Genomic DNA, 27,992 nt, shown 5'->3' with positions numbered 1-27,992 from the left:
CTTATGTTTAGGCCAACACTAAATAATTTCATTATTGGCCATATAATTCATATAATCATATATGAATTAATTAATTGCTATAATGTCATTATTATCAAATTATTGTCCGACACCAATAATTTTCCTCACAGGATCAATAAAGTATATCCAAGTCTAAGTCTAACACAATACGGTTTATTTTAGTACAAACAAAAATAAGATGTTAATAAGTACTTTGGGTAAGATTTTGAAAAGAATCCTTTTACCATGTTAATGTGTTCAGTCTACAACTTGTAGATATACTATTTGAATGAAAATAGTTGATATTGTAACCAATGGTTTTCTTTGTATGATATGAACCAACACTTTGAGGATTATGATCTGTATGATATTTTGGGGGATGTGTTTTAACAGTAAAAAAGCTGCAAAAAAAAAAGAGTCAGAAAAGTGTCCAACCTTTTGCAATTTGGCCTTCCATCACATTTTATGTGTTCATGTTAGTATATCACTAATTAGCACTCTAGTAATGAATGCTATCTGCATGCAATCAGTGAGATAGAGAGAGAAAGCATTGCTTGTTCGGTTATTCCGTTTTAATTGCAGCTTGAAACATTATGCAGGGAATTAAAATGCACAATGCGACAGTAAGCTGCCTATTATCGGTGACTAAACGGCGCTTTAAGCGGGCTGAGGCTATAAATGTGCCCTCACGCGCCGCACCGCAGCTCACTTTCTGCACGCGCACGCATCACGCGCTCGTGCTGTTGAACGCAACACGATACCTTACGATACTATTCGATACAACACAAAAAAAATATACACGTCGGGTACACACGCTTGTTTAAAGTAATCATTAGAAGTAGTAGGTTTGCCGGAAACTTGAAGTGGAAGCATGTCCACGGTGAGCGCGCTGCCGTTCTTCAAACCTCTGCACGCGCCCGTGTCGATCTCGCGACAGCGGCGTCACACTCTACCGGCCAGCGAGTTCCGCTCCCTGAACACCGAGGACGCGATCAGTGTGTTCGAGATCGAGAAAGAGGGTGAGTCACACACCACACTTTCCACAACATCTCTTCATGCTGGCTTTATAGAAATAAATGTCATTCATGAAACCATACTTAAACTTTATCTCATTCACTTATTTCACTTTTTTTTTGTTGCTGTTGTGTAATTTTGGAAGGGAAAACACTCAACAACACATACAAGCATGCAAAAGAGAAGAAATGCATTTCACTTAGAAATAGAACTGAATTTAAATTAAAATACACTTGTCATTAAATGGTTAAAGTACAAACAAATGTGTTTCCTATTATATATTTTAAAGTACAATTACAGTACATAAATGGCTTAACTATAAATTGTAAAAAAAAATATATATATAAACTGTAAACTATACATGCATTATGAGTTGGTTGTGCCAATGCAAAATCCTTTCGAAAAATACTTTTATTTAATTTTATTACAGTATATGATGTATACAGTATAGGATGCAAGAGTTATGCAAGCGGATGTATACTGTAATTAAATCAAATAAAAATTTTTCGAAAGGATTTTGCATTTTCACAACCAACTCATAATGCATGTATAGTTTACAAGCCCACCATTCATGTACTGTAATTGTATACAATACTATATATATATATATATATATATATATATATATATATATATATATATATACACACACACACATTGAACATTCAGGGTTCCAAGAATTAGTACCTGTTGTACATGGCACTAATTAAGCCATGTGCTTTTCTCAGCATTCATCTCTGTATCTGGCGAATGTCCACTTCACCTGGATGAGGTGCGTCACTTCCTCACCCTCTGCCCCGAGCTGTCTCTCGGCTGGTTTGTGGAAGGCAGGCTTGTCGCCTTCATCATCGGTTCGTTGTGGGACCAGGAGCGTCTCGCTGCAGTGAGTGCACACTGACACAACAGCAAAGAGCAGAAACATTCAAACATTTCAGAATGATAAAACAATTGACAGCCAGCACTGTGGGTGAGAAAGGACACATGTAAGTAAAGATGTAAGCAAAAAAAAAACCGGCAAAAAAATAGCAGATATGACCACAGTGTCACTACAAGTGCACAACTGATACAAGCACACTAGAACATATAGTTACCTGGTTTATGCAGGCACTTATTCAAACTTCTGTTGTCCCTAATAAGGGACACTAAATTATACAAACCTGCAGGGTTGACATGGTCATCATTTCAGCAACCGATGAGTTGAGTTTATAACGCACATACAGACATACAGACATTTTTTCAATCTGTCTAAGAGTAGATTACCGGTGTTTTTAAAGGTGTGCAAGATTTATAAGCGGATTTATACCTTATAGTAGCCTGAATAAAAAGTTAAAGATAAAATGTTTGTACAGAAGACACATGACTTGGAATGAATAAACATATAACAAACAAAGTTTAGCAAAACACTTCAGAATAATGATTAATTAGGCCAGACTGCTCTGGGAAGAAAAACAAAATGTCCCAGGTGTGCAAACCATTTCATAATAGGACAATCTTTAGATTTCTTCGCAGGGATTTCTACAGGAAACCTTTTCTCCACATATAGCAATTGCAGCAGTTCAGAAACTTGGTACTGTCTGTGAACACAAAAGGTAATCGGGATATTAGGAAAGGTTTTGCAAGCCTGGAGCAAATGTCCCTGGAACCTTAATGGGGTTCAGGGTTTCACAGGGACATTTGCATAAAAAGCTTTATTTAACAAAGCTAATCATTGACATGGGGAAGGATTTCCATTGGGAAACGTCTTCAGTGTCAGTTCTTTTGTGTTTTCTGCTTTTTTGACAAGCCGTTAATTGACTTCTTGTACTTACCACCCAAAGGTCAAGTGTCCTGCCTTCATCTTGAGACCATTTCAGGAAGTAACACTTCAATCCCCTTTTGTTTCCATACAGGAAGCTTTGACGCTTCACAAAACTCAGGGCACCACGGTCCATATCCACGTTCTGGCGGTGCATCGTACCTTTCGGCAGCAAGGCCGAGGGTCCATCCTGATGTGGCGCTACTTGCAGTACCTGCGCTGTCTGCCATACGTGCGCCGTGCCGTTCTCATGTGCGAGGATTTCCTCGTGCCCTTCTACCAGAAGTCCGGCTTCAAGGTCCAGGGCCCATGTGAGATCACAGTGGGGCCGCTGACCTTCACCGAGATGCAGTACGCCGTGCGGGGCCACGCCTTCATGCGCCGCAACAGCGGATGCTAAGGTTTTAACCAGTATTAGCCAGCATCACTTATTCCATTATCCCGGATGCCAAAGCAGGGTGGAGAGGAAGGCTTGTTCTGGCGGGGATGTTTTGTCACAGCTTTTTCAAGTGTAGGTGAAGTCAGTGGTGTTGCTATATGTTTGTGCACATTTGTAAAAAAAAGAAAAAAAATGAAAGGAGGAAAAGAAAGAAAGAAATCCTCCAGATTTTTCACCTTTATAGCAGCTGGGGTCATGATGCATTTTAATGTCAATGTTATATTTTGTTAAATCTTGAAATTGTTGTGTGGTTTTTTTCATGTGAGCACTTTTAATTTATTTTTCTATCATTTTTTTTTTACAATCTGTTCATTGTCTGAAAGGAGGCAACGGTGGTAAAGAGGAAAACAAAAAAAATTCACAAATTATCGTCATATCACTATTGTGATGTCATTTGTCCTTGGTCATTCAGCTTTAGTGATATTTCAGCCTTGAGTGTTGTTAAGTGTCTCGTGGTTTCTCAAGATTGTTTCTGGCGACGTATTAAAGCAGCATTGACTTGACACCCTGCTACTGTGCTCTCTTTGTAACTAATCAGAGACCTAGAACAAGTAACACAAGTTCACTAAGGACAACACATGGACAGGATCCAAATCCTGTTAGGTGACAGGTATTTTTAGATCCTGAGGAACTGGCTAAGACCCTCAAAGCTAAGAGGAAATCTAAGAAAGATATCACTTCCTAAGTTAATCAAAAAATTGCTAAGTCAGGATATGTTAATACTGGTCGTTCTCCGTCATATTTAGCTCAAGTAGATGTAGTTTGTTCTGCCTTAGGGAGCATTTCAGCCCACTTTGGTCCAAGTAAGCTTTCTAAAGCCTCATTCATGGAATCTGTAATTTGTCTTTTGTGGTAAACATCCACCACCTTTGCCTCTGTGGAGTCTTGAATCAAGACATCTATGATTTTGTACATGTTTTGTAAATAGAGAAATAATAAAGAAAAGAAAAAAAATCACTATTTTTGCTGCACTATTTTTCATACTGTAGAATAGAACACAAAGTTACCAATAACCCCCCATACTGAACATAAGCACATAGAGAACATACAAATAAAAACGTACACAATTCTACACTAACATACTCATACTAACATCAAGTGCCTCATGGCCTTCATTTGCCTACTGCAATGTGATTGGCTCTTAAAACTTGTGATGTCATAACACTTACCAAAAAACTATTTTTTCCAGCTCAAGATTACATACTACATACTATATAATACTGTATTAATGTGAAATACAAACCCAATTCCAAAAACATTGAGACAGAATGCAATGATTTGCAAATCTACTAAAGCCATATTCTATTCACTATAAAACAAAAAATCATATGTTTAAACTGAGAATATATGTAATTTTAAGTAAAAAATAAGGTCATTTTAAATTTGATGGCTGCAACACATAAAAAAAAAACTTAAAACAGGCTAATGTTTACCATTGTGTAACATCATGTCTTCTGTCCGTATACATCTGGGAACTGAGGAGACCAGTTGCTAAGGTTTTTGGGATAAGAATGTTGTCCCATATGTGTCTGATACAGGATTGTAACTGCGTGAATGTTCTGGGTGTTCTTTGTTGTGTTTTTTGTTTTTTTTATGATGCACCAAATGTATTAAAATGTTAAAAGGTCTAGACTGCAGGCAGGCCAGTTCAGCACCTGGACTCTTCTACTATGAAGTCATGCTATTGTAATAGATGCCGTATGCAGTTAGCATTGCCTTGCTCAAACATGCAAGGCCTTCCCTGAAAAATACATCTCTCTAAATCGCTCTAAAACCTATACAGTTCGGCATTGATGGAGCCTTCCCGAATGTGCAAGGCTCGTTATTTCACAGGCACTAATGCAGTCCATACGACCGAGTGCTTATAAGAAGCAAATGGTCCCACTCCTCTTTAGTCTGGATGGCATGGTTTCCAAAAAGAATTTTGTATTCGTCTGACCACAGAACAGTTTTCCACTTTGAATCAGTACAATTTAAAATGAGCTTTTGTTGAGTATGGCAGCGTTTCTGGATCATTTTCACACATGCGTTCTTCTTTGCATGATAGAGATTTAACCTGTATTTCTGGATGACTTGGCAAACTGTGTTCACGGACAATGATTTCTCAAGTTGTTGAGCCTTTAAAAGCACTGCTGTCTAAGGGCCCGAAGATCATGGCGTCCAATATCGATTTTCGCCTGTCACATTCTTTGAAACGTTTGATATTATGTACTGTAAATGATACTATTGCAAAACAGTTGAATGTCATGTTAAACATTATTCGAAATCTTTCCACAATTTGTAGACAGTCTTTGGTGACACTCTGCCCCTCTAAGAAACACTATTTAGACCCAATCATCTTACTGACCTGTTGTCAATTAACCTAATTAGTTGCAAAATGGTTTTCCAAATGCTTCATTTTAATAAATTTTAATTGTTAGCATGTCCCAATTTTTTTTGAGAAGTGTTGCAGCCATCAGATTCTAAAAGACCTTTTTTTTTTTTTTCTTAAATTGGTACATTTCCTCAGTTTAAACATTTTATGTCTTCTATATTGCACTGTGGATAAAATATGGGTTCATAAGAGTTGCAAATCATTGCATTGCTTTTATTTACATTTAACAATGTAAAGTTTACACAGTGCCCTAACTTGAAATTGGTGTTGTATGTAAAATCCAAAAAATAGGGGCATATTTAAATGTTTACAAAAATGTAATGCTCGATTGTTTATATAAATATAACAGAGTAAATACATGAATCAGTTAATCAAGTACACAAGTTTTGGTCTGGTACATATAAACACACCACATAACATTTCATTTCTAAAATAAATGTAAAGATCCTCCACTCCTTTTTTATTTAGATTTTTAATAAGGCACAGTACAATTTCATTAAAAAAAAAATTGATTTCAAACCAGAACTGTAATGGCGGTTTGATTTTTTTGTTTTTAAATATACAAAAGTGATATAGTACACTTATAAAACAATACATTCGAGTTATTTGAAAAACAGTTATGTAAACTCTTGAGTCCACCCAGAAAATCAAGTGTTGCCCCAAACAGGATGTACCATTATATGGCGCGTTCCAAACAGTAACCTGTATGACACAGGTTGGAACATCGAGTTCTCATCTACATTGCTGTGCGTGACGGCCAAACAGCAACGAGGCGTTCGCAGCGTGTCTTCTGTCGTCAGTTCTGTAAACCAGCTTTGCTGCACTGCGCTGGTGATTCAACGTGACTAATCAAAGCCTGTCGTCTTGAGATCATCACAAACAGACAATCTATTTCAGTCGTTGGCTTCTCTTTATATAAGCCAGGCCTCAATAATTCCAAGGCCGAAGCGTCTCATCACCAGACATGAGTGAGAATGCTGGACAGTCGAACGCTCAGCTAATATTTGTAAAAACCTACGGTGACTCAATTTTATAATTAAAGGAGTTACGTTAAGAGTTAAGAACGGCACACGATATCATTAATATTCCTCATTATGAGAAAGGAACCGTTCAATGAAATGGCAATAAAAATGCATAATGAACACGTTAAGAATTAAATTGGTTGTAGTATTAGGAAAATAATCAATGATCATGCGGTGGTACGTCCCTGTTGGTGGTAGATTCTTTTCCTTGAACACATCCTACAATGTTCAGCAAATTTATTCCGTAGCAATTTGCTGATGCTAACAATGTTTCATTCATTTCAAATCAACAAGGGGTCAGTTTTACCCATTTAATATTACGGAACGTCTGTGAAACAAGTTCTTGTTGGCGATTGCGGTTTTAACAGCTACGAATAGTTGCCTCCCCTTCTTGTTTCCCTCAAGGCAAAGTCCCCTGTGCTGAAGTCGTGTGAGAAAAGTTAACACGGAAGACTAAATAAACTTCTCCTTTTTAAAAAAAAAACACACATGAAGCGATCATACGTGTAAACGATGACAAATTAGAGCATGCGACTTTTATTATAAACCTGACTATAAAGCAATGCAAAGCAAATTCTGGCAAAACACTATCATAGGGAATATTTCAAGGAGTTATAACTGCCTCCACTTCGAGAAGCTCGGGAACTATTGTGAGTAAACAGACATCTTGTACTCACTGAGTGTTTGAAACAATGACGGCTAATAAATCGGTCATGAAGGGGGGGGTCCTTCCTGTATAAAAAGTCATCCAGTGAAGACATAAATATATGGCCTTTTTTGTCAAACATAACTATGATATAAAAACCTGAGGAACCTGTAATATGGCCATTTTATTATGGTACATCTGTACACCACTGTTGGCACTTCATTATACCATTATGCTAATAAGTTCCCATTAGCTACAAGTCATTCTACATTTCTTTTTTGTCTAAAGGCAACTTTTATAAAAGTCTTTGAGACTTGGCAACATTGCGATCCGAATCAAAAGAAGTATACTACATAATTAAAGGTTTGTGGCTACTTGACCATTATGGCTTCCCATACCGTTGCCACAAAGTTGGAAGCGCACAAGTATCCAGGATGCATATTGTACGTTGTGCTAATAAGATTTCTCTTCAACAAAAATCTAAGCGAGATCCATGGAGACAAGTTTGCCAAGAGTTGTAGTAGAGTTGAGAGCCAAGATCTCAATCCCACAATTGCCACCATTGGAAAATTATTATAATAGCAAACACGGGGATTAAATCTGGAAAAAGTCGTACAACAAGCACTAGCGTGCTGCTCAGATCTTTGCAAACCTTTGGCCATATAGTATACACAATAATCTCGATCAGTGGGAAGGTCTGTGCAATTCCTAGTCCCAAGTGACACAAAGGCAAAGTTGCTGTAGCTGTAGTAGCAACTGTAGTAACCCCCAGTGTCTTTAGAGTTAAACATGGACAGTTACAGATGTATTTGAGAGATACTCCAGATACTCCCAACCTAATCTCTAACCACTGAAAACGTACTGCATGGGCTTTTTCCTCACTTAACAACGTAAACCTGTTCACTTGACGGCGTAAAAGGGACAGCTGCTGATTTGCGTGTGTAAAAATATGAAATCTTAAACTGCAACACCCTAGGGTTTTAATATTCTCTGCCTACACCAGACATATGTGCATAATCACAGCACGTTTTCAATTCACTCCTACATAACAGAAAATGCTCCGAATAATGGCAGAGCAAAAGCCAGGCTGCCCCTCCTGGGCCCCTTAACGAGTCCCTTTAACCCCAAAGCTGCTGGGTTATACTCTTAAATATACTTTAGAAAGACATGGTGATTTTGGGAGTTAACTTTGCAGTCACATTGATCCTTTTTGGATTCGATTCCAAAATACCATAAAAGTAATTTCCTGTTTACAATAATTCCATCTATTTTCTACAATCATTCAACAATTAGATCCTAAGCTAAAGCTTGGTGGAAATTTCAGGCTGCCAGGAAACAAGCTTTAAGTCCCTGAATGACATGTAAACAACATCTCCGTGTTACAAACGGAAAGAAACCCGGCGAAGAATAACCGTTCTGCACATTTTCCCTCACCCTTGTTTAGATCTGCGCTTCGGCCAGTGATTTTTATATCAATCTCACAAGCCATCCATCTCTCATTCTTGCATCATGCTCAGATGCATGGAAAACTTTTAGCGGAATCTGACCTTGTTGTGATTTTGACCCTGTTTGGATCAATTCCAAAATCCTACTAAACAGCACCTTCCCTGGTCGCTCTGGTTGCATCCTCACGGGTGCATCTTATATACATTTTGTCACATCCTTTGCAATAGTAACATAAATGTAGTGAGGTTTCAGGTACATGACTGGACCTTAAGGACCACTCTTGTACCTTAAAGTAGGTCTTAAAGGTTTACTACATACAAATTATGTACTATTTTGATTGCCAAGTAGCAAGCAGCAAAAAAGTATACTTTCTTGCTTCCAGTTTGAAACCCCCAGGTTTCAAACTCGGACCTTGAGCTTAGTGCCTATGTGGAGTTCGCCAGATGGCCACGAGTTGCTTCCAGGTTCTTAAGGTTCCTCCCACCATGACAACAGATACAGAAAGATTGCTCTAATATGTAAAGATCAGACTGCAATCCCACCCGGAACATATTCCTGTGCTTCCTCTTTACACTGAAGGTTCCTGGGGTAGGCGCTGAATCCCTCCTGACCAGCAGAAATTACTGCAACACCGCACATCTTATCCATATCGACCTTGCAACAATGGAGCAACAGAGTTTTGTGGTACTGGAATGATTATAATTTTTTTTTTTTACTATGTTAGCAACAAATTACCACAAATATCTTTTATCGGAAAAAGATTCCCACCTTACCATATGGTGGATAGAGTTTAGGTTTAATAACGCTGGCGTATTACTAAACACAAAAGGCAGCACTCCATATCCTCTACAGTGTTTTACAGTCCGGAACCATGGCACCTGCATGTCAAATCAATAAAATGCTAGTTTAAGGCAAGGTGAGACATACCCTGATGTAGTGTCAATAAGAAATGTGTGCATGACTATAAATATTGAAGTCCTGCAGTAGAAGTCCCCAAAAAAACAAACAAACAAACAAAGCTGTAGATCGCAACTGTAGCCTAAATGATATTACCAAAACTTTAGCAGTAGTACCATTGTAGCGTCTGCAAGTCCGCTTTCCAGAAATGCATCACCTTGCAGTACCGTTGGCTGGGCAACCATGGCAACGAGTACGCCAGCGCACCGCACGGTTAACGCCGTAGTGGTCAGGGTTTGTATTCTCGGTAGCGCGCCGTAGACAGGACTAGCCTGTTAGTGGCCAATGGGGTCGTTATCATAGCGCTCACAGAACTTGCTGGTGAAAGGGATGCAGGTGAGATACTCGAGCCAATTCCAGTCGATGGGGTAGATGTAGAACCAGACGATGAGTGAGGAGAACAGTCCGATGTACACGAGCAGCGACAGGAGGATGAGAACACGCTTGCGGTACTTGTCGAAGGTGCCAAAGGTGACGTACGGTAGGAAGGCGAAGGACAGCAGCAAACCGCTGAGGAAGCCGAAGATGTGGGCGATGTTGTCGATCCACGGCAGCAGGCCACACAGGAAGAGGAAGAGGACGAGGCCGAGCAGCTTGAGGAAGGCGTTCCATGGCTTCTCTAACATCTGCCAGCCTTGAAAGAGCTCAACGAACAGGCATGCTAGCAGACCGAACTGAGATCCTGCTGGACCCACCTGCGTTACAGAAGAATGAACAGAGAAACAAAATGATTTTCTGCTATTTTTTTTTTTAATCTTTCTTTTGCATGTTATTTTCTCTGCAATATATCCTCCATTATTTCTTCTTTCCCATATTCAATTCTCCTCCTTCATTTCCATGCTGCTTTTTCTTTCTTAATCACTTCGTTTTGTCATCCTCATGTTCCTTATCTCCTTTTTAACTTCCTTTTATTTCATTAGTCCTTCCTGTTTTTCTGTCCTTCTTTTCAATCTTCATATGCTTCCTCACCCCTTTTACCTTTTTCCCTCCTTCACCTTCTGCCCTTCTGTCATTTGCTTCCTCACCTATTTCAGTGTGGTTCTTCTCCCTTCCCTCCTTCCATTTTCTTTTTGCATCCTTCTCTTTAGGATTCTCCTCTCTTCCCAGACCTCGAAGCAATTTCCTCTCCTTCTTCAATGCCTTTCATTCTCTCTTTATCGTCACCTCTTTCCAACTTCCTCTTTCTCACCTCTCCAAATTTCTCTCCTCCCACAATTCCTTCACTTTTTCCTTCGCTTTCACGCCTATTTCAAATCTTCCTGTTCTCCCTCGCCTCCTTCAATCTACCCATCACAACTTTCTTTAAAACATTCCTCACATCCTTTAGATTTCACTCTCCTTTTTTCTCAAACATTAGCAACCGAATCCTGCATGCGTACGCTTAAGCCATTAACCCTGACATCATGCTTACGTAGCTAATGTTTTTAATGTTAATTGGCAAAAAAAGTGGTCTGTTATTTATTACATCAGACAACGTAAACACAGGGTTGCACGAAAAACAGGTGCGCTTCTGACGTCTGGATAAACAGGACGCAAATAACCAAGCAATTTTGTTTTATTGTTCGTAAACAGGGTTTGAGCAAATGACCAATTTCCTTTTGCTTTTTTTTTTTTTTTTTTTTATATATAATGTACACAAAGGGCCACAATTATATAAAATAGAACCGGCCAAAATGGCAGGGTTGAAAAGGAACTGAAAATTAATTATCAGCAAATGTGGCAATCATGCAAATGAGATAAAATCATCTGCCGTGAACGGAATCTATTTGCTCGCCCTATCGAACGCGTCATTAGTGACGCTATTGTGCTCGGCCTACATGCGCTTTTTAATGATCCTTTCTGTCTTTCGCTCTGTTCTGCGTTTATTCTTTTCATACTTTATTTCGTTCCTTTTCTTATCTCTACTTTGTTAGCAGGCTAATCATTAAGTTTACATGTACAGCATTTGCTCCTATCTAGAGCGACTTACAGGTATCTGATTTATACAACCGAGCAGTAGAGGATTAAAGGGCCTTGCTCAAGGGCCCAAGAGCGGCAGCTTGGTGATGCTTTGATTTGAACTCCTAACCTTTTGATCAGGGTACCAACATTTGAAACACTGAGCTACCACTTCTCTCATCATCATAATAATAATATATCATAAATATATCATAATAATAAATGTGTGTGTAAATATGTGTACATACATATTATATAATATATATATATATATATATATATATATATATATATATATATATATGTACTCACACACTCACACACTCACACACTCACACACTCACACACTCAGAAAAAAAATCCTATGCAGGTGGGTGCAATGCTCTAAATAATTGCAAATTGGAAGAATTCACTCCTGGGCCCCTGAGAGAGGCCCTTAACCCCAAAGCGAATGTAAAACTTAAGCCGTGCTTAAAGAGCCTTTAAAGCACACCTTCAAACCATTTGTGAGGAATTATGGGAATATTATCTCATGCCTGTTCTGTCTGTTTAAAATAAAGAGTTTTTGCTGATGTAGTGATTAGTGTTGGCAATTTTAGGTTCATATTTACTTATCAGGAAATTCTCTTCCTAGACCTATGGAGAAAGCATATACAGCAATTATAGGTCACTTTAGCTGTCATTTTTATTGTAGCTTCTCCTGTTATCTTTTGACCTGCAAATACCAGAAGAAGAACAGCTGGCAGACACTTAAAACTGTGAGGAAGACTCAGATGGATGAAGATGGAAAGGAAAAGATACGTATGTGGTTGAAGAATGTGGGATGATTCGTTATCTTTCATATATTTTTGTCTATCCAATCAACTTTCCTTTCTTCTGTTCAATGAAACATAAATATGCATTATTATGTCTAATAAAGTCCTTGGTGCTGGAATTTCTGGTTCAATTTTCACCAGGTCTGGCACAATTTCATTTTAAAAGGTGGATTTCCATGACGCATCGGAACTTTGGAAAACGTGCGACGGTTCCTGGAAGTGCCTTAAGATTGTGGGAAGCTGTTGACTCAATAGGACAGACCGCATCTCTTCACTTTGACCAGATTAGTCTGGCATCATGGCTGGACAGACGGTTAATTTTAGACACCTCCTACAAGGGCAAGCGAGGTGAAGACACTGGAAATGTGTGCTTGGGCACTTCCATTCACTTCACACCATCAATGCTTTGATAAATGGCTAAAGCCTGAAGAGACATAAAACCACATGAACATGAACACAAGAAGAATAGAGCCTGAAGTAAGAATGTTCATCTCTCTTTTTTGAAACATGACTCAAGAAACACATCCTATTGTCCAGTAAATAAACAGGGGCAAAATAAATGATCATAAGATGAATACAAAATCAAAATACTGTGAGCAGCTATTGTGATATAAAGTGCAAAATACTCATTTCAGGGACAGATTTCAGGCTTCATGTTTTTTTTTTATATATTTGCTTCAGAGGTTATCTACTCAATCTCAAATTGTACATTTTACGATTATAGAAAATAGCTAACTTTATTTAGAGAATATTATGTAGTTTCATATAAAGCTTAAGCAAAACTATTCTATCGTCCAGATTTATTTTCCCTACAAGTCCATCTTTACACTTTAATAGAGTTTTGCAGGCATAAGGAATAGAACACAAGCAGTTCCACGAATACTGTACATCCAGGTTCCATTTTAATGACCACATAATTGCGAAGGAAAGCTTGAGATACAAGAGTAAGAGGATCTCAGTGGGTGCATCCAGGCTAAGCCGGCCCGTGCTAACTGCGTAATCCGACTCAATGGCAACCTCACGTGAGCACTCGGATGTCGAGAAACGATACAGCGATGTTGTGCATCTCATGTTCTGGATCAAAGAATATGCAGACGTTAAATATGCTTGATAAACTACACTTGCGATCTTAAATCTGTTGACTGAAATTAAGGCCATTTCTACTACAGAGATGCATAATGGATGTAGAATGGTGTAATGACCTCATTTCCGGCTTTAGCTTATTTTAGCCTTCGCATACTCAGCATTACACCTTTTCAACACCAATCATCTGGACGCTACTAATCCACGCTTCTTTCCATCAGCATGATGGTTAACAGATTAACAGGATTACCAAGGGGTGAACAAGCACAAGGTGCACACTTGTGAGGACTAAATAATGTGAACACTAAATAATTCTATAAAAAGAAAAACCCAGCATAGTTGTACACACTGTACCTAATGCACAAAAGGCACAAAGAATATCTTATTACAGTCCTCTAAGGAAACCTACCACACATACAGTCCCACATTTGCTATCACTGGCCACATTCTTGCACTAGTCTAAAAATAACGAAGAAATCTGAACATCAAATGTAAGGAATAAATTAAACATAGAGGACGATGTTAATGAAAGAAACTGAAGGCTTTAGATTCTCGTTTTCTATGCACCGAATGCCAAATTGCGCTTGATATATTGCATTTACACGCTGTTCTTCAATAATGATTACAGCAACACGAACGGTTCAAAATGTAAGAATGAGGTCATCACCTCTGCTTTGTACGGCAGGAACAGAGCGCTGGCGAGGTTTCCTGTGATCCCGCTGAAGATGTAGATGATTGAGATGCGCACCCAGCCGGCGAGTTTCTCCAGGTCCCTTAGTATCGTCATCTGGAAGACTACGGACACCAGGCAGTGCAGGAGGCTGGCACGTATAAAATACCATGTTTTAGTGTGATCACATGATCCGGTCAGTACCACAGTCTGAAAGACTAATTATTTACATGGATATGCCCTGTTATTGCAGGGCCAAATATTTCAGTAATATTCTGACAAATAGTTTTGGGTTGACTGTCTTCAGATGACTCCATTTGTTCCTATGGTGCACATCTGCTATTCAAGCTGTAAGTCTTGAGAGGACTGTTGAATATGATTGGCAAGCAGAAGAATTTTGCGTACCCTTACACCCCTCCAATGTATATTGAACAAATAGTGAATTAATCAGGTGACAAACTTAAATATGTGATCTTTTACTACATTCACTCATGAAGGTAATTTCTCTTTTTTGTAGTTTGGTGATACTCATACCCTGCATGGAGGAACAGAGAGAGCCAGAGCCGATAGAACTGGTCCGGAACGTCCGGGTTCAAAAACGGCAGCAAGCCACAGACTTCATCCAGACAATGAACCTGCAATGAACCATGCAAGGGTTAAAGTCCACATCATTTCCTGATTCGAATGTTTGATTGAGCGCTCGATCTTTATCTGCATGATCTGCACTGTACTGCCACTACACGATCAGCTGAACTACATACATGAGGTGTACAGGTGTTCCTAATAAAGTGAACAGCGAGAATATATTGCATGGGATCAACCTGGAAACAAAAAAATATTCACCTATATTGTTACTTCTGTCAAACATGCTTATACATGATTTATACGTACGCACATTCATGTCCTCTCACTTAAGTGCTTCTCTTTTTTTTCCCACATCCATCCACCCATCCATGAATCTATCCATCCCAGCACCCATCATTCGTATACATTTGAGCATCCGTCTATCCATATTTCTAAGTGCATATCCAAGCATCCATCCTTAAAAGTGTGCATTATAGAACCCAAGTGTCCATTCAAGCACCCACCCACAAGAACATCCATAATTTTTTCCAAGCATCCATTCCTCTGGCAAAGTGTCCACCCAAGAATCCATCTGAACAAATACGCATTCACCCAAGCATCTTTCCTTTCGTGCATCCGTTTGAAAAGCCACCTATACATTCAACCTTCCAACCATTAATCAAAGGATATTTTATCCTGCAATCACTGTATCCTCATGGCCATCTGGGTTTACAGTTAAAGCAGTAAGAACAGCATGGCCTACCACACTTTAGGCCAATGAGTAAACAAAGGGTTAATTTTTTTTTCATTGAATATTAAGCCAATGTGATATTTATTATTGATTTCTGCTGAAAGTGATGATCACTGCTAATAAACATCAACACAGTCATGAGCATCACATTTACCATCAATAGTATTAAAGCCAGTGGGTGTTACCTGAGAGCAGAGTGTGGCCTCTTCATGGAAGTATCCGTGCATGAAATCACAGTACTCTCGCGTGGCGATCTCACACCTGCACACACAACCAGCAAGAGTCATCGCCCAAACCATCACCCGTCACTCACAATTGCTTTTGAGATAAATGTAATAAAAAAATTTAAAAATAAATTTAAAAAAAAGGTTTACATGAGAAAACCAAATAATACAAAAAATATAACGCAACACCCGAATACATTACCTTCCTTGGGTCCCGATGCAACATGGACGACCCCTGATGGTGCAGTCCATATGCAGGTAACCAGTGTGGTTCCATGTGCCTCTGTCTGTACAGATCTGAGAAACAGATATTCAGCAGTTCTTCACATTTCTTCACATTGTAAAATGGTGAATTTCAGATTATTTGGAGATGGCCTTCACAGTTTGATGAGCAAGTGCTTCTCTGAGATCACTGCTAATCTGCTAAAGTACCAAAAGGTTTGCTTTTCATAGACATAGTAAAACTCAATAATGTGATAATGCATTTCATTATTAAACAGCTAACTACTCAAAGTCGACATACTGATATGGGGTTTTTTGGTCACCTTTTGTATATAGAACTTGTTTGGTATTGAGAAAGTTCACCAAAATGAGTAAAAAGAAAAGAAAAATCGTGAAAACTTATTTTTTTCTTTTTTTTCAGGCAAGATGGGAAACAGAGTACATTTTTAATGAGTTTAAAATGGCACTGGACATTGATTAAAAGACACACCAGCAGGAGAAGCCACAGTTTTCTCATAAAGACTATTTAGCAGTAGGAATGTTGTCTGAAATTATCTATAAATTAATGCATTTGGGTACATTTCTTTTTGAAAGGGATAGTTCACCTAAAATTTAAAATCTGTTTTCATTTGCTTACCTATATATTGTTACAAAGAAAATCTTAGTAAATGATGAAAATTTTCTTTTTCTTTTGTTGGGGGGTGGGGTGTGTGGTGGGGCCTTCCCTTTAATAACTGTTTTATATAGCACTTTTAGCTGTTCTCTGATGGTAGTTTGAGAAATCTCTCTTGCCCGCTAATCAAAAATAGGGTCACATAGGTAGTAAATTTGCTGAGCTGTATACATTTGCTTGTCATCTAACGAAGTTGGCCATTTGAATGAGCATAAATGCACGTTATATAGTTAATGAGCTCGTTGTGTCATTTGTACATCATGTTCACTCATTAAAGAGTAAATTGAGAAATAATGTCAAATGTGTAAATCTGGATTAATAATTAATTATCGGTCCCCCTGGTATGAGGGAGAAAAAAAAAATGTTGTCCCTCATCACAATAAAAGTTGCCCATCCTTGGCCGAGCACAAAGCAGCAACTCCTGAGTCACCATTAAAACAATACCTTTTTATGAGTCTTGTTTTAACCAGGATAAAATGTACAGTTTGGAAGAAATAGTTAAGATGACTAACCGGCCACTGCGTGATGTCATCAGGCCAAACATGTGGCTCCGCTGAAGCAGGCTCCTGACACATCCTAATCCCAGAAAGCATTTAACATACCAGACAGGGGAACAGAACAAACAAAAAAAAAAACAAGTAGTAAATTCTTACAGTTAACTGAGTGGAAGAAGTGGAGTGGCCAGCAAAGAGTCCTGACTTCAACCCCAATGAACACCTTTATGTTGGATGCACTGGAATGCTGAATACATTCCAGGCCTTCTTGTCCAACAGCTCACTAATGCTTTTGGTGCTAAATAGTAAAATCCCAAAAATTTAGTGTTAAGACTTGCCAGAAAATAATTTATTCATATAATTTTACTACATAAAAGACTAAATTTGGCATTGGAATGCACAGATTAAACAGATGTAGAAATATCCAAAAAAAACCTACTATCTAGAAGTTTTACTACCTCAAAATCTTGCTGATTGTCTTTTAGTGATGTCTTTTTTTTTCCCCACGGATGAATTTTTAGTAAGAACTACATATGAATCCTACCCATGAAATTAAGCAATGGTTGTTTTTGCAGAAGGCACACACTACCTGGGGTCCTGATGGCACACCGCCCCTGAGGAACGAACAATATCTATGTTCACTTTGCCCCATTTAATAAACGTGGCCAGTGTCTCCTGCAATAAACAAAATTACAAAATAGGTTAATTTCATTACTGATTATTCAATAATAGAAGGTATGAGAGTTTTTTGTATACAATGAATGTGGGAATATTCACTGCTGAAGGTGTCATTGTCCTAAGAAGAGTTTTGTTTTTACACACAGTCTTTTGAAAAAGAAAAGAGAATTAAATGTATTACACACGACCCTCCGCATAACTGAAAAGCTATTCGTCAGCCTCAATATGCCGAGTGTCCTAATTTTGCAAAAATAAATGGAATAATTTTGCTCAAAGCGTAGTGATGAGATATAAAATTTTAAACTCTGGGCCACTCAAAGACATTCACAGAGTTGTCCTATAGCCACTCCTTTGTTCACTTGTGTTTTTAGTGATTTTATTGATGTGAGTGAAATAATGTTTCCATGTATGATACTGTATGTATTTCTTGACCTTTTGCAAATGTAACATCTGTCTAGGGACTGCAGGTGGAAATTAGCATTGTTTTGCTATAACCTGGCACATGACATCTCTTCTTTCCTAGACTAATGTTCTCTGTGCATTGTCCCTGATTAAGTACAAATAAACTCATTCATTTGTAGTTCTCCAAGCAGTTGTTACAGTGTACGTTGAAATGGACGAAGATTGATTTGTACATTAAGAACAATTCATTGTTGTACTCTGTTAGTCAAGATATAAAAAATGTTTTACACAGTACAAATAGGCTTATTTTATACTGATAGATCATCAGTTATTCATAAGATTGTAGCAAAACTGTGTTATGATAACTTATAGCCAGTACCAGGCTGTGGAAAAGAACTGGGTTTGCAAGAACATTCTAGAGAAAATGTCTTCAGATATGAAACTGTATTATTTATTGTCTGTTTCATGGTATATACAGTGCATCATAAAAGTATTCACAGCGCTTCACTTTTGCCAATTTTGTTATGTTACAGCCTTATTCAAAAATGAATTAAATTCTTCCTATAATCTTCCTAGAGCGGCCTGCTCTAGGAAGATTCCTGGTGGGTCCAAAATTCTTGCATTTACAGATGATTGAGGCCACTGTGCTCATTTGCACCTTCAATGCTGCAGAAATGTTGCTGTACCTTTCCCCCAGATCTGTGCCTCGATACAATCCTGTCTCGGCGGTCTACAGTCAATTCCTTGGACTTTGTGGCTTGGTTTGTGCGCTGACATGCACTGTTAACTGTAGGACCTCATATAGACAGGTGTACGTCTTTCCAAATCATCTCCAATTAACTGAATTTACCACAGGTGGACTCCAATCCCACTCCAAGTTGTAAAAACATCTCAAATATGGTCAGTGGAAACAGGATGCACCTGAGCTCAATTTTCAGTGTCATGGCAAAGGCTGTGAATACTATACTTATGTACAAGTGATTTATTATTTTCAAATGATCTTTCATGTTGTCATTATGGGGCATTGTTTGCAGAATTTTGACGGAAATCATGAATTAAATTTATTAGGGAATAAGGTTGTAACATTACAAATTTGAGATTTTATATACCCTGATGTATCAACACTGATGTTTTTAATAAATCCTCACGGTGGCAGCAAATATCCAAATGGCCATTGGAAGCTCAGGAAATGTTCAAACTAAGGATTTTAAGATCAGTGTCTGCAACAGCCTCATGTATTATAAAATACAGGCCACAAACTACACCAAAACCTCTGGATACCAACAATGTGACTGATATCAAATGATAATCACCTAAAAATGCCACGTCAAGCTTTTACATATGTAATGATAGAATTTAAATGCATGTGTACCGAGCAGTCGTTCCGTAGCGTCTGCACGCATCCTGACTTATCGTTTTGCACGCAGCAGCCAGATTCTTTTTCCTCGTTTCTGTCCCGTTGCATACGCTCGACTATCTTTAGGTCTTGTCTAATACAGGGGGAAAACTTCGCTCCCAAGTGGATCAGGTCTACCTGCAAAACATGTGTATTTATTTCAGCAATTGTGTAAACAGTTATTTTCATTAGAACACTGACAGCATATGCTCTATTCTTCTACTTTGTTTACTTACTGTGCCTTGAGGTGTGTTATGACTTAAATAAACACATTATTTAATATTATACTTGTTTAAGGCTTTATCTCTCAAGTCAAGCCAAAAACAAAATGGACAATGCTGATCTTTTTAAAGTAAAAATAAATAATAATAATAATAATAAATACAGTATTACAGTGTGTGGAGATTAATACAACCCTACCTGAAAAGCTCCTTCGAGGCAAGTAGAATAAAAATCCATGTTTATACAGCAGGAATATAACTGGTTGCTTTACTACAAATTAACAAATTACTTTTTTGCCCATTTTTGGAAGAATCATCCATGAAATTAGACTTATGTTGGTTTTCATTTTGCAATAAGACAAATACATGGCTAGGGGGTGATTTTAGGGTTATTTGGCCCAGACAGTGGGGGGGGAAAAAACAAACAAACAAACAAAAAAATACAGCTATTAGTAAAAGCAGATCATTAAGACCATGCTGAGGAAGCAACATTTTATTTTCTTTCAAATATCACATTCTCTTTAAGTCATTAAAACACCATTCCAATAACTGGAAGCTGCTGGAAGCTTTTTATACGATACTACTTATAATGTGGCTTAATAATAGCAAAGATTGCTGTTTGCATCATGTGATGAAAGAGTAAGGAAGGGTTTGAAATCAAAACAAAAAAAAACATGGAAGCACTCACGGATCCTGGGCCGATCCAGAAATTCTGCTGCTGAACATACTTCACACTCTCATACACCCCTTTATTCCTCAGCACCTAAAAACACATACACACACATACACACACACACACACACACAAAAAGCAGTGACTCAATAGAGGGAAGGAAGATGATAGGAACAGCAAGCAAAATATTACATCGATACAGACTACTGGTTTGTACATTTCCTTTCGCATATCTCACGGATACATGAATTTAGTTACACAGCAAATGATGTCGTCTGATTAAAAATTATCCAATGACGGAAAAAATTATACAAAGAAATTAACGAAACAAACAAGAGATTTAACTCAAAAAGGTTTTGATGAGATATAAAGTGACTCTGACTCATTCAAAATCTATAATATGGGTTAATACGGATGTGTTTTAAATGCCAAATGTAAGTGCATCTTACTAGTTGAGTGATGGAGTGCTGGGCGAAGCCGACCGGAGCGAAACCGTATGTACAGCAGGCCAGCAAAGTGATGACGATGTGCACGAAAGTGATCCAGTAGGTAAAATACGGTCTGAAATAAAAGTGCATAAAGAGATATGATCATATGTATAACGTATTTTAAATTAGGACACTGTTGAATCTGTAACTGTACCTAAACCATGTCATTAAGTAAAGAACAAAACATGGTTTCTACCAAACATGGTTTCTGAAATGCTATGTATGTCTTTGTCTTTGTATGTGATATCATTACATTTTCACATGAACTAGGAGACTCGTTGTTGCAGCATAGCAATTCCGATGTGTGCAAAGCCAGCTCCATGGAGATAAGGATTACATGGGTTGGAGTGAAAGATCTTAAGTAACCTGCTCTAGAGCTCTAACTTCAACTGACAAATACTTTTTGGGATGAATTAGAACACCGGCTGCCCCACAGGTCTCCTCACTTTACATCAGTACCTGGCCCTCGTTGCTGAAAGAGCACAAATGTTCACAACCACACTCCTATCTAGTGAAATCTAGTGGAAAGTCTTTCCAGATGACTGTAGGTTATTATAACAGCAAATTAGAGGTTAAATGTGATAGGGATGTTAAAAAAAAGGACATATGAATCTTATGTCCAGGTGTCTGCTAACTTTTGTTTACAGAGTGTACATTTTATTTACTGTACACTACTGCCAGAGTTCCTATTATAGAGCTACAATATATATTTTATACACAGCTAACCTCCGATAATTCGCGGTTCGTAACTCACGGCTCGGAAAATTAGTTGGTTCTCAATGTAATCTAACAGCAAGTTGCGGATTATCTTAACATTTGCGGGAATCTGCAGCAGGACTGCTCAGGAACGTTAGAAATCATATTTTCAATTGTATTTGGTCAAATACTGTAGACTATAACGTTTATAGAGTGACATAATGTCTAGATGAATTTACTAAGCTACCATAAGGGTTGCGGGGGTGCGTCTGAAATTCATGGAGTCTTAGAACGTAACCCCTATGAGTTCTGGGTGACCACCATAATATATATTAAAAATAATAATTATGTTCATTCTGATTAACATCAGATCCTTTTCCAAAACTGATAATACAATCAATTTGGCAATACGCTGCATTTGGTGTTTTGTGTAGTGCGTGTGCGATCACCTGTGACTGTGAAAGTCATCCAGCTGTTTTTGCACTTGGCTGCTCAGGCTGCGCCGGTATTGACGGTCCAGCCACTTCCCCACCACGCCCAACCCGTACTGACGCTTGTGCTTATCAAAGGCAAAGTGTTTCACCCGGGAAGCGATGCGGCCTCCGCGGTGGAGGGCGGGGCTTACCACTGCAGCCGGAGTTCGGCTGATATCCTTACTGAACGCACAGATGGCAGGGAAATAAAGAAATGTTGAAATATATATATATATATATATATATATATATATATATATATATATATATATATATATATATATATATATATATATACATATATACATATACACACACACACACACACACACATTATATATATATATACACACACACACACACACACACACACACATACACACACACACACACACACTAAAGGTGAGAGAGTTAAACATTTAGCTCTGTATTGTGTTTAAACTCCATGTTTTGTGAAACTCACAAGCTGGGGATTCGTCCTGCTTCGTCTACTAAATTATCCACAGCCAATGAAGCGGAGAGGGGCGGGGACTCGAACACATCATCTGCCATAGAGTAAAAGTCCTCATGTGCATCCATCTGCCATACACACACACAAACAATATTTCAAAAACTCTTTCCAGCATGTCTCCCACACATTCAAACAGCTCAATGAAAACCAGTTGTTTCTAACCTGTATGCTAACAGTGTGTTGCTCTTGTTTAATTATTCTTATATTTCATGAAAACACAACTATAGACAGAGTGAATATGCCAGAAGTACAAAGACAGCAGACCCTAACCCTGCTAAAGAAGACACAGTCAGAGGTGTCTGCTGTGTCCACTGTGTCCTCCTCCATCCAGCTGGGCCGAACAAAACTCCTCCGTGGGAAACTTCGAGGTACCGGAGTGCCGTGCAGGCCGGGCCGACCCTGTACACACACACACACACACACACACACACACACACACACACAAATCTCACCTATAAATACACCTAACAAAAGAGTAGAATGTAGTAGGAAAACACACATAAAAGCATAGAAAATTGTTTAGAACATTTGTAAAGCTGATCTCATGTGCAAGTGGAACTTTCCAGAATCAATATTGCATTAACATATCCATAAATGAAGGTGCACGCACACACACACACCCTGAGTAGGTTGGAGGCTGCGCGGATGCTCATGCGGGCCACAGACTCCCTCTTCCTACGCAGGACCCGAGAGTGCATAGAGCGCTGGCTGGTGAAGGAGCACAAGGAGGAGACGCCTGGGGTCTGAGGAGGAGGAGCGTGAGCAAAGTGTGGCGTCCTCGGCCGATCCACCTCGTCATAACGGAATGGACGGCCGCGAGCCAGAGGGTCGACAATCTAAAACAAAACAAAAAAATGTACTATTTAAAAAAAAAGTTACTTTCCTGCATAAACACTCTGCAGTAGGTATTTTCAGCATGACTCTTTAGTACCTTTGGCATCTTGTGAGTGGCAGGCGAGTCCAGGCTGTGGTCGATGCTTGCTGCCTCCTGTTGGTCTCGGTACTGAGGTTTGAGGCGGCCATAACGCAGGCTACAGTGGCGCAGACTTTTCCTCTGCCACGCCTGCTGCTGACTCTCGCAGTCCGTCCCGACTCCGAACCACTGCGCTGTACTTCTGTAGGGTACACAAACAAATGAGAGAGTGCAAAGATGGACACACGCAAGAGTGGTGGTCAGAAAAGTGTGAATATTTGCATCCAGATAGATGAAATGGACAAAAGTTTCGGGACGACTGACTTTACCAGCCATGTGTGGTTCTTCTCCAAACAATTACCACACATTTGGAGACCCGTACAGGATGTACAATTTGACCTAGACCTGTTCACCTGTGCACAAAGTGAGTTGACCTGTCTGACCTCATCCCTATTAAACACCTTTGGGAGTAATTGGACATCACTACCTGATTTTTCTAAGACCCTTGTGGCTAGATGAGCACAAATCTCCACAACCACACTCCTAGGGAACATCTTTCCAGCAGAGTAGAAGATTAGAGTTTATTATAACAGCAAACGGGGACTAAATGTGGAATGAGATGTTCATAAAGCACTTTCGAATCTTAAAGGTCAGGTGGTCCTCAAACATGCCTCCATATAGTTTCAGTTGGCAATATTTAAACAGTTTTTAGACCTGGAATAGCGTTATACAGCACTCATATGATTACATGTTTCTATGAAGGTCTGATGAGTAAAGGGTTCTTTTATAAGCTACATTTTTAGCAACTTCCTTATTACATGCTCTCATTTGAATTCACATTTGCGATGTCTTACGCTCCAAAACTCACAAATAAAGCGTAACAGGTAGCATGAAATCCTCAATAGTGCACAGATGTAAAAATGACTTGAAATATGTAGATGATTGTGTGTGTGTGTGTGTGGGAGGGGGGATTACTTGCGAATGCTCTGAGACAGAGAAGTCTGTCTGCGGAACGCCGCTCTCCTCTCGTTCGTCCCGCTTTCCGACAACGCCTCAGTCGACTGCTGCATGCTCACGCTTTTCTTTGCCGACTGCCTTAGGCGCTGGCGAGCATATACACACACACACACACACACACACACACACACACACACACACACACCGACAAAGTTATTATATAATATATATTATATAACTGGAATGTCCCAATTGTTGCAAAACACAATAATCTGAAGATTGATAAAAAAAAAATAATAATAATAATAAAAAACAAGTGTTTTTTCCAGAAAATTGCAATCAATACCAGGGTTTAATGGCCTCCAGTTTGTGAGAATTAGTGTGGCATCTCTAAGAGGATCTAAAATGACACGCTGCTCCTTTAAGTAACACCATTGACTTCATTGGAACGAGTCATTCTTGAATAACGTTCGCTTTTAGCTTCAAAGACAGTGGGTATATCTGGGGGAAACCACAAAAAAAAAAAAAACCCTGACAAGCAACACCTATATTACAGAATAGCATAGGAGAGGAAGTGGTAGCTCAGTGGTTAGGGCTCTGGGTTACTGGTTGAAAGCGCAGGTGTTTAAGCCCCTGCACTGCCAAGCTGTCACTTTTGGGACCATGAGCAAAGCTCTTAACCCTCTGTGTTCCAGGAGTGCATGTATCATGGTGGACACTGCGCTCTGACCGTGACTTTCTAACATCGCTGGGTTATGCAGAGAAGGAATTTCACGGTGCTGAATTGTACATAGGGCAAAGTAAAAAGGGAAGTTCAGTGAACAAGATGTTGGACTTCGGATCGAAAGTTCAAATTCTAGCAGCTCCAAGCTGCCACTGCTGGGGCCTTGTGTGAGGTCGTTAACCCTCAGTTCCTCCACTGAGATAACTGTAAGTCGCTCTGGGTAAGGGTGTCTGCCCAATGCCATAAATGTAAGTCCCAGTTTAACCAGGGGTGAACGAAGTACACAAACCATGTTCATGCAAAAGTAAACGTGCTCCCTTTAAACTTTCACTATAGTAAAAGTACAAACGTATTTATGTGCTTAAGTATCCAAAGTACATTGATTTATTATGGCTATAATGTATTCTTTTTTTCCACAAGTCTCTTTGCTTAAATCAACACAGTTAATGTGAAAAGACTCGAATGTCTCTTTTCCAATCTATTAAAATTATCATGAGCCCAAAACCTTCTTTTCAATTACTTAAAATAAATAAATAAATAAATTCACACAAATAAGGCTACAGGTGTTGGGGCAAGTTAGAGGCATTTTTTCCATCATTTATTCCTGTTTTACTTCGTGGAAAATAGATACCACCAAGCGGCAATCCAAACAAGATTAAAACAGAGCTCTACCCTGATTGGCAAGTTAAGTTTTTATCCACTCGTAAATAAAAAAAGAACGAGTGCAAAATGTAGTCGAGTCTAAAGTAAGATATTTAACGTTAAAATGGAGTGAAGTTAAAGTAAAAGTTTCCCCAAATGGAAATACTTCAGTAAAGAACAGATAGATGAGCTATCGCACATAAAACAGTGTGATGAAACAGTCAGCTGTTACTGTAAGGGTCTGAATTGAGGTGTGCACATGACACTATGTGGCTGACCACAGGCTGAAAAAACAATCTCCACCCTCACAGATCCTTCCATTTTCCATCCATCATGTTGGCAGGCAGGACTAACAGCTTGTGCTCACGTCTGGCTGTCAGCATGCGTCTGTACATATCTGTGGAACCTTCATGGGTAAAGGTGTTCTGAGGACATTAAATTTTTTTAAGGCGTCCCTGACTAATCTTAAATGCACCGTATGGAAATCCCATAGGGATTAGAGCAGCATGAGTATATGGTGTAGTCTCAAACACAAAAAGCACTGCTGGCAATGTTTGGTTTTTTGGTTCACATCATGAGATTTTGTTTGTTTTGGATCTAATCTTGTTTCTGGTTTGTTATCACACCGTGTTCAACTCTTTTGTATTAGCCCTTATTTAGGAAGACTATTTATACCCTGCGCTTCTGTTTCGTTCCTTAAGGCTTGACATTTTTGATGTTTCAACCCTCACATTTATTATTTTTGATTCCTGCATGCCGATTTGCACTTTTAAAAGGACTTCTGATTTACACTTAATAAAAATAAATAAATAAATAAATAAATAAATAAATAAATATCAAACAATACAATCAATTGTTTCAACCTGCAACTTTGTCAATTTATACCTGTGCCTCTGTACCGGTTCTCTCTTGATCCTCACTGGGTGGAATTGCAATAACCAGGCTGGGTGGCTTCTTGTTCTTCAACCTACTTTCTGATTGGCCATTGTTGCTGCTTGACTCCTCCCCTTCCTGAGATGCCATAATGGTTACTACTACTTCTTCTTCTTCCTCTTTCTTTAAAAGAAAAGGTAAAAAAAAAAAAGAGAGAGAGAGAGAAGGGCATATTCATTGCACCAATTTGTCAAACAGAAAACTCTTAACAAAGGCCCATAGCTGTGCTTTCATCTGTTAACGTCATACAGATCACAAAACGTTGCATGATAGGTATTTGAGTAAAAAGGGTACACCGCTCAACACAATGGAAGTGTGTAACATTAGAGGAAATGAAAGGTTCTTCACATGATACACAACAGAATCCCTGGGAGATCCCAAAAAACAAAAACAGTAGACCACACAACGAAATTTCAGTTGAAAGCAAGTCAATTTTTAGGTTTTGAAAATTCTAAACTTTAACAGTGTCAATTTTTCAGGTAATAAAATTTGTACGCTGCACATATTTGCGTGTGTTCGTTTAGTTTTTTTTTGTTTTTTACTGGATTAATGCCAATAACATGGATAATAGGTATAGCCTGCAGGTCACAGTAAAAACATGCATTTGTATAGCACTTTTAGCAGAAGGTTTTGTCACAAAGTAGTTTTACATATACATGTTAAAAAAAAAATGAACAAGCTCAAGTTTCCAGTCCTTTTCTCGGTCTGGTTAAGCTCAAGTTTTCCTCATGTATTCTCAGGGAGTTTTTCCTTGCCATAACTTGAGCATGTTAAGCTTTTTTTTTTCTTTTTTTTTTGGATACATGTATGTGTAAAACTACTTTGTGACAAATCCTTATATATATTATATTATTTATTTATTTATACCCCTCACATTCTAGCAACCATGTCAGTATATCTTCTCAAGAGAACTAAAAACTTTCTTTCGGCATCTCCCATTAGGGGTCACCCTAGGATCCTCCGCATGTTTGATTTGGCACATGTTTTTACGCTGGATGCCCTTCCTAACGCAACCCTCCCCATTTATCCAGGCTTGGGACCGGCACTGAGAGTGGCTGGGGATGGTTCCCTGACCGGGGATCGAACCCGGGTCGCAGCGGTGAGAGCGCTGCATCTTAACCACTAGACCACCAGGGGACCCTCTCAAGAGAACTAAACT

At 38.8% G+C, this 27,992-nt stretch overlaps 2 protein-coding genes across 4 annotated transcripts in view; one reads left to right on the top strand and one right to left on the bottom strand.

Moving 5' to 3' along the window:
* Nucleotides 1–616: 616 nt before the first annotated feature.
* Nucleotides 617–4,205, top strand: aanat1 (arylalkylamine N-acetyltransferase 1). Its single transcript, XM_046846440.1, has 3 exons — nt 617–1,019; nt 1,743–1,897; nt 2,904–4,205. The coding sequence occupies exons 1-3, from the start codon at nt 872–874 to the stop codon at nt 3,207–3,209; spliced, it is 609 nt and encodes a 202-aa protein (XP_046702396.1). The 5' UTR covers nt 617–871; the 3' UTR covers nt 3,210–4,205.
* A 5,308-nt stretch (nt 4,206–9,513) lies between these two features.
* The window catches only part of LOC124385583 (inactive rhomboid protein 2-like), a 32,482-nt gene continuing 14,003 nt past the window's right edge, over nt 9,514–27,992 (bottom strand). For all 3 annotated transcript variants that reach the window (XM_046848745.1, XM_046848737.1, XM_046848753.1), the window contains 17 exons: nt 26,786–26,956; nt 24,553–24,680; nt 23,596–23,779; nt 23,285–23,500; nt 22,935–23,063; nt 22,617–22,732; nt 22,130–22,336; nt 20,946–21,057; nt 20,513–20,587; nt 19,580–19,741; nt 17,717–17,802; nt 17,146–17,209; nt 15,941–16,035; nt 15,700–15,775; nt 14,734–14,834; nt 14,197–14,350; nt 9,514–10,388 (listed from right to left, as the gene is read on the bottom strand). In XM_046848745.1, coding sequence (XP_046704701.1) covers nt 9,969–10,388; nt 14,197–14,350; nt 14,734–14,834; nt 15,700–15,775; nt 15,941–16,035; nt 17,146–17,209; nt 17,717–17,802; nt 19,580–19,741; nt 20,513–20,587; nt 20,946–21,057; nt 22,130–22,336; nt 22,617–22,732; nt 22,935–23,063; nt 23,285–23,500; nt 23,596–23,779; nt 24,553–24,680; nt 26,786–26,923 — 2,463 coding nt within the window. In that variant the 5' untranslated portion in view covers nt 26,924–26,956 and the 3' untranslated portion in view covers nt 9,514–9,968. The remainder of the gene's footprint in view (nt 10,389–14,196; nt 14,351–14,733; nt 14,835–15,699; nt 15,776–15,940; nt 16,036–17,145; nt 17,210–17,716; nt 17,803–19,579; nt 19,742–20,512; nt 20,588–20,945; nt 21,058–22,129; nt 22,337–22,616; nt 22,733–22,934; nt 23,064–23,284; nt 23,501–23,595; nt 23,780–24,552; nt 24,681–26,785; nt 26,957–27,992) is intronic.

This window comes from Silurus meridionalis, chromosome 1 (genome assembly GCF_014805685.1).
Source record: "Silurus meridionalis isolate SWU-2019-XX chromosome 1, ASM1480568v1, whole genome shotgun sequence".
In the NCBI taxonomy this organism is placed as follows: domain Eukaryota; kingdom Metazoa; phylum Chordata; class Actinopteri; order Siluriformes; family Siluridae; genus Silurus; species Silurus meridionalis.
The sequence above is the reverse complement of the archived record's forward strand: the minus strand, read 5'-3'. Positions and strand labels throughout refer to the sequence as shown.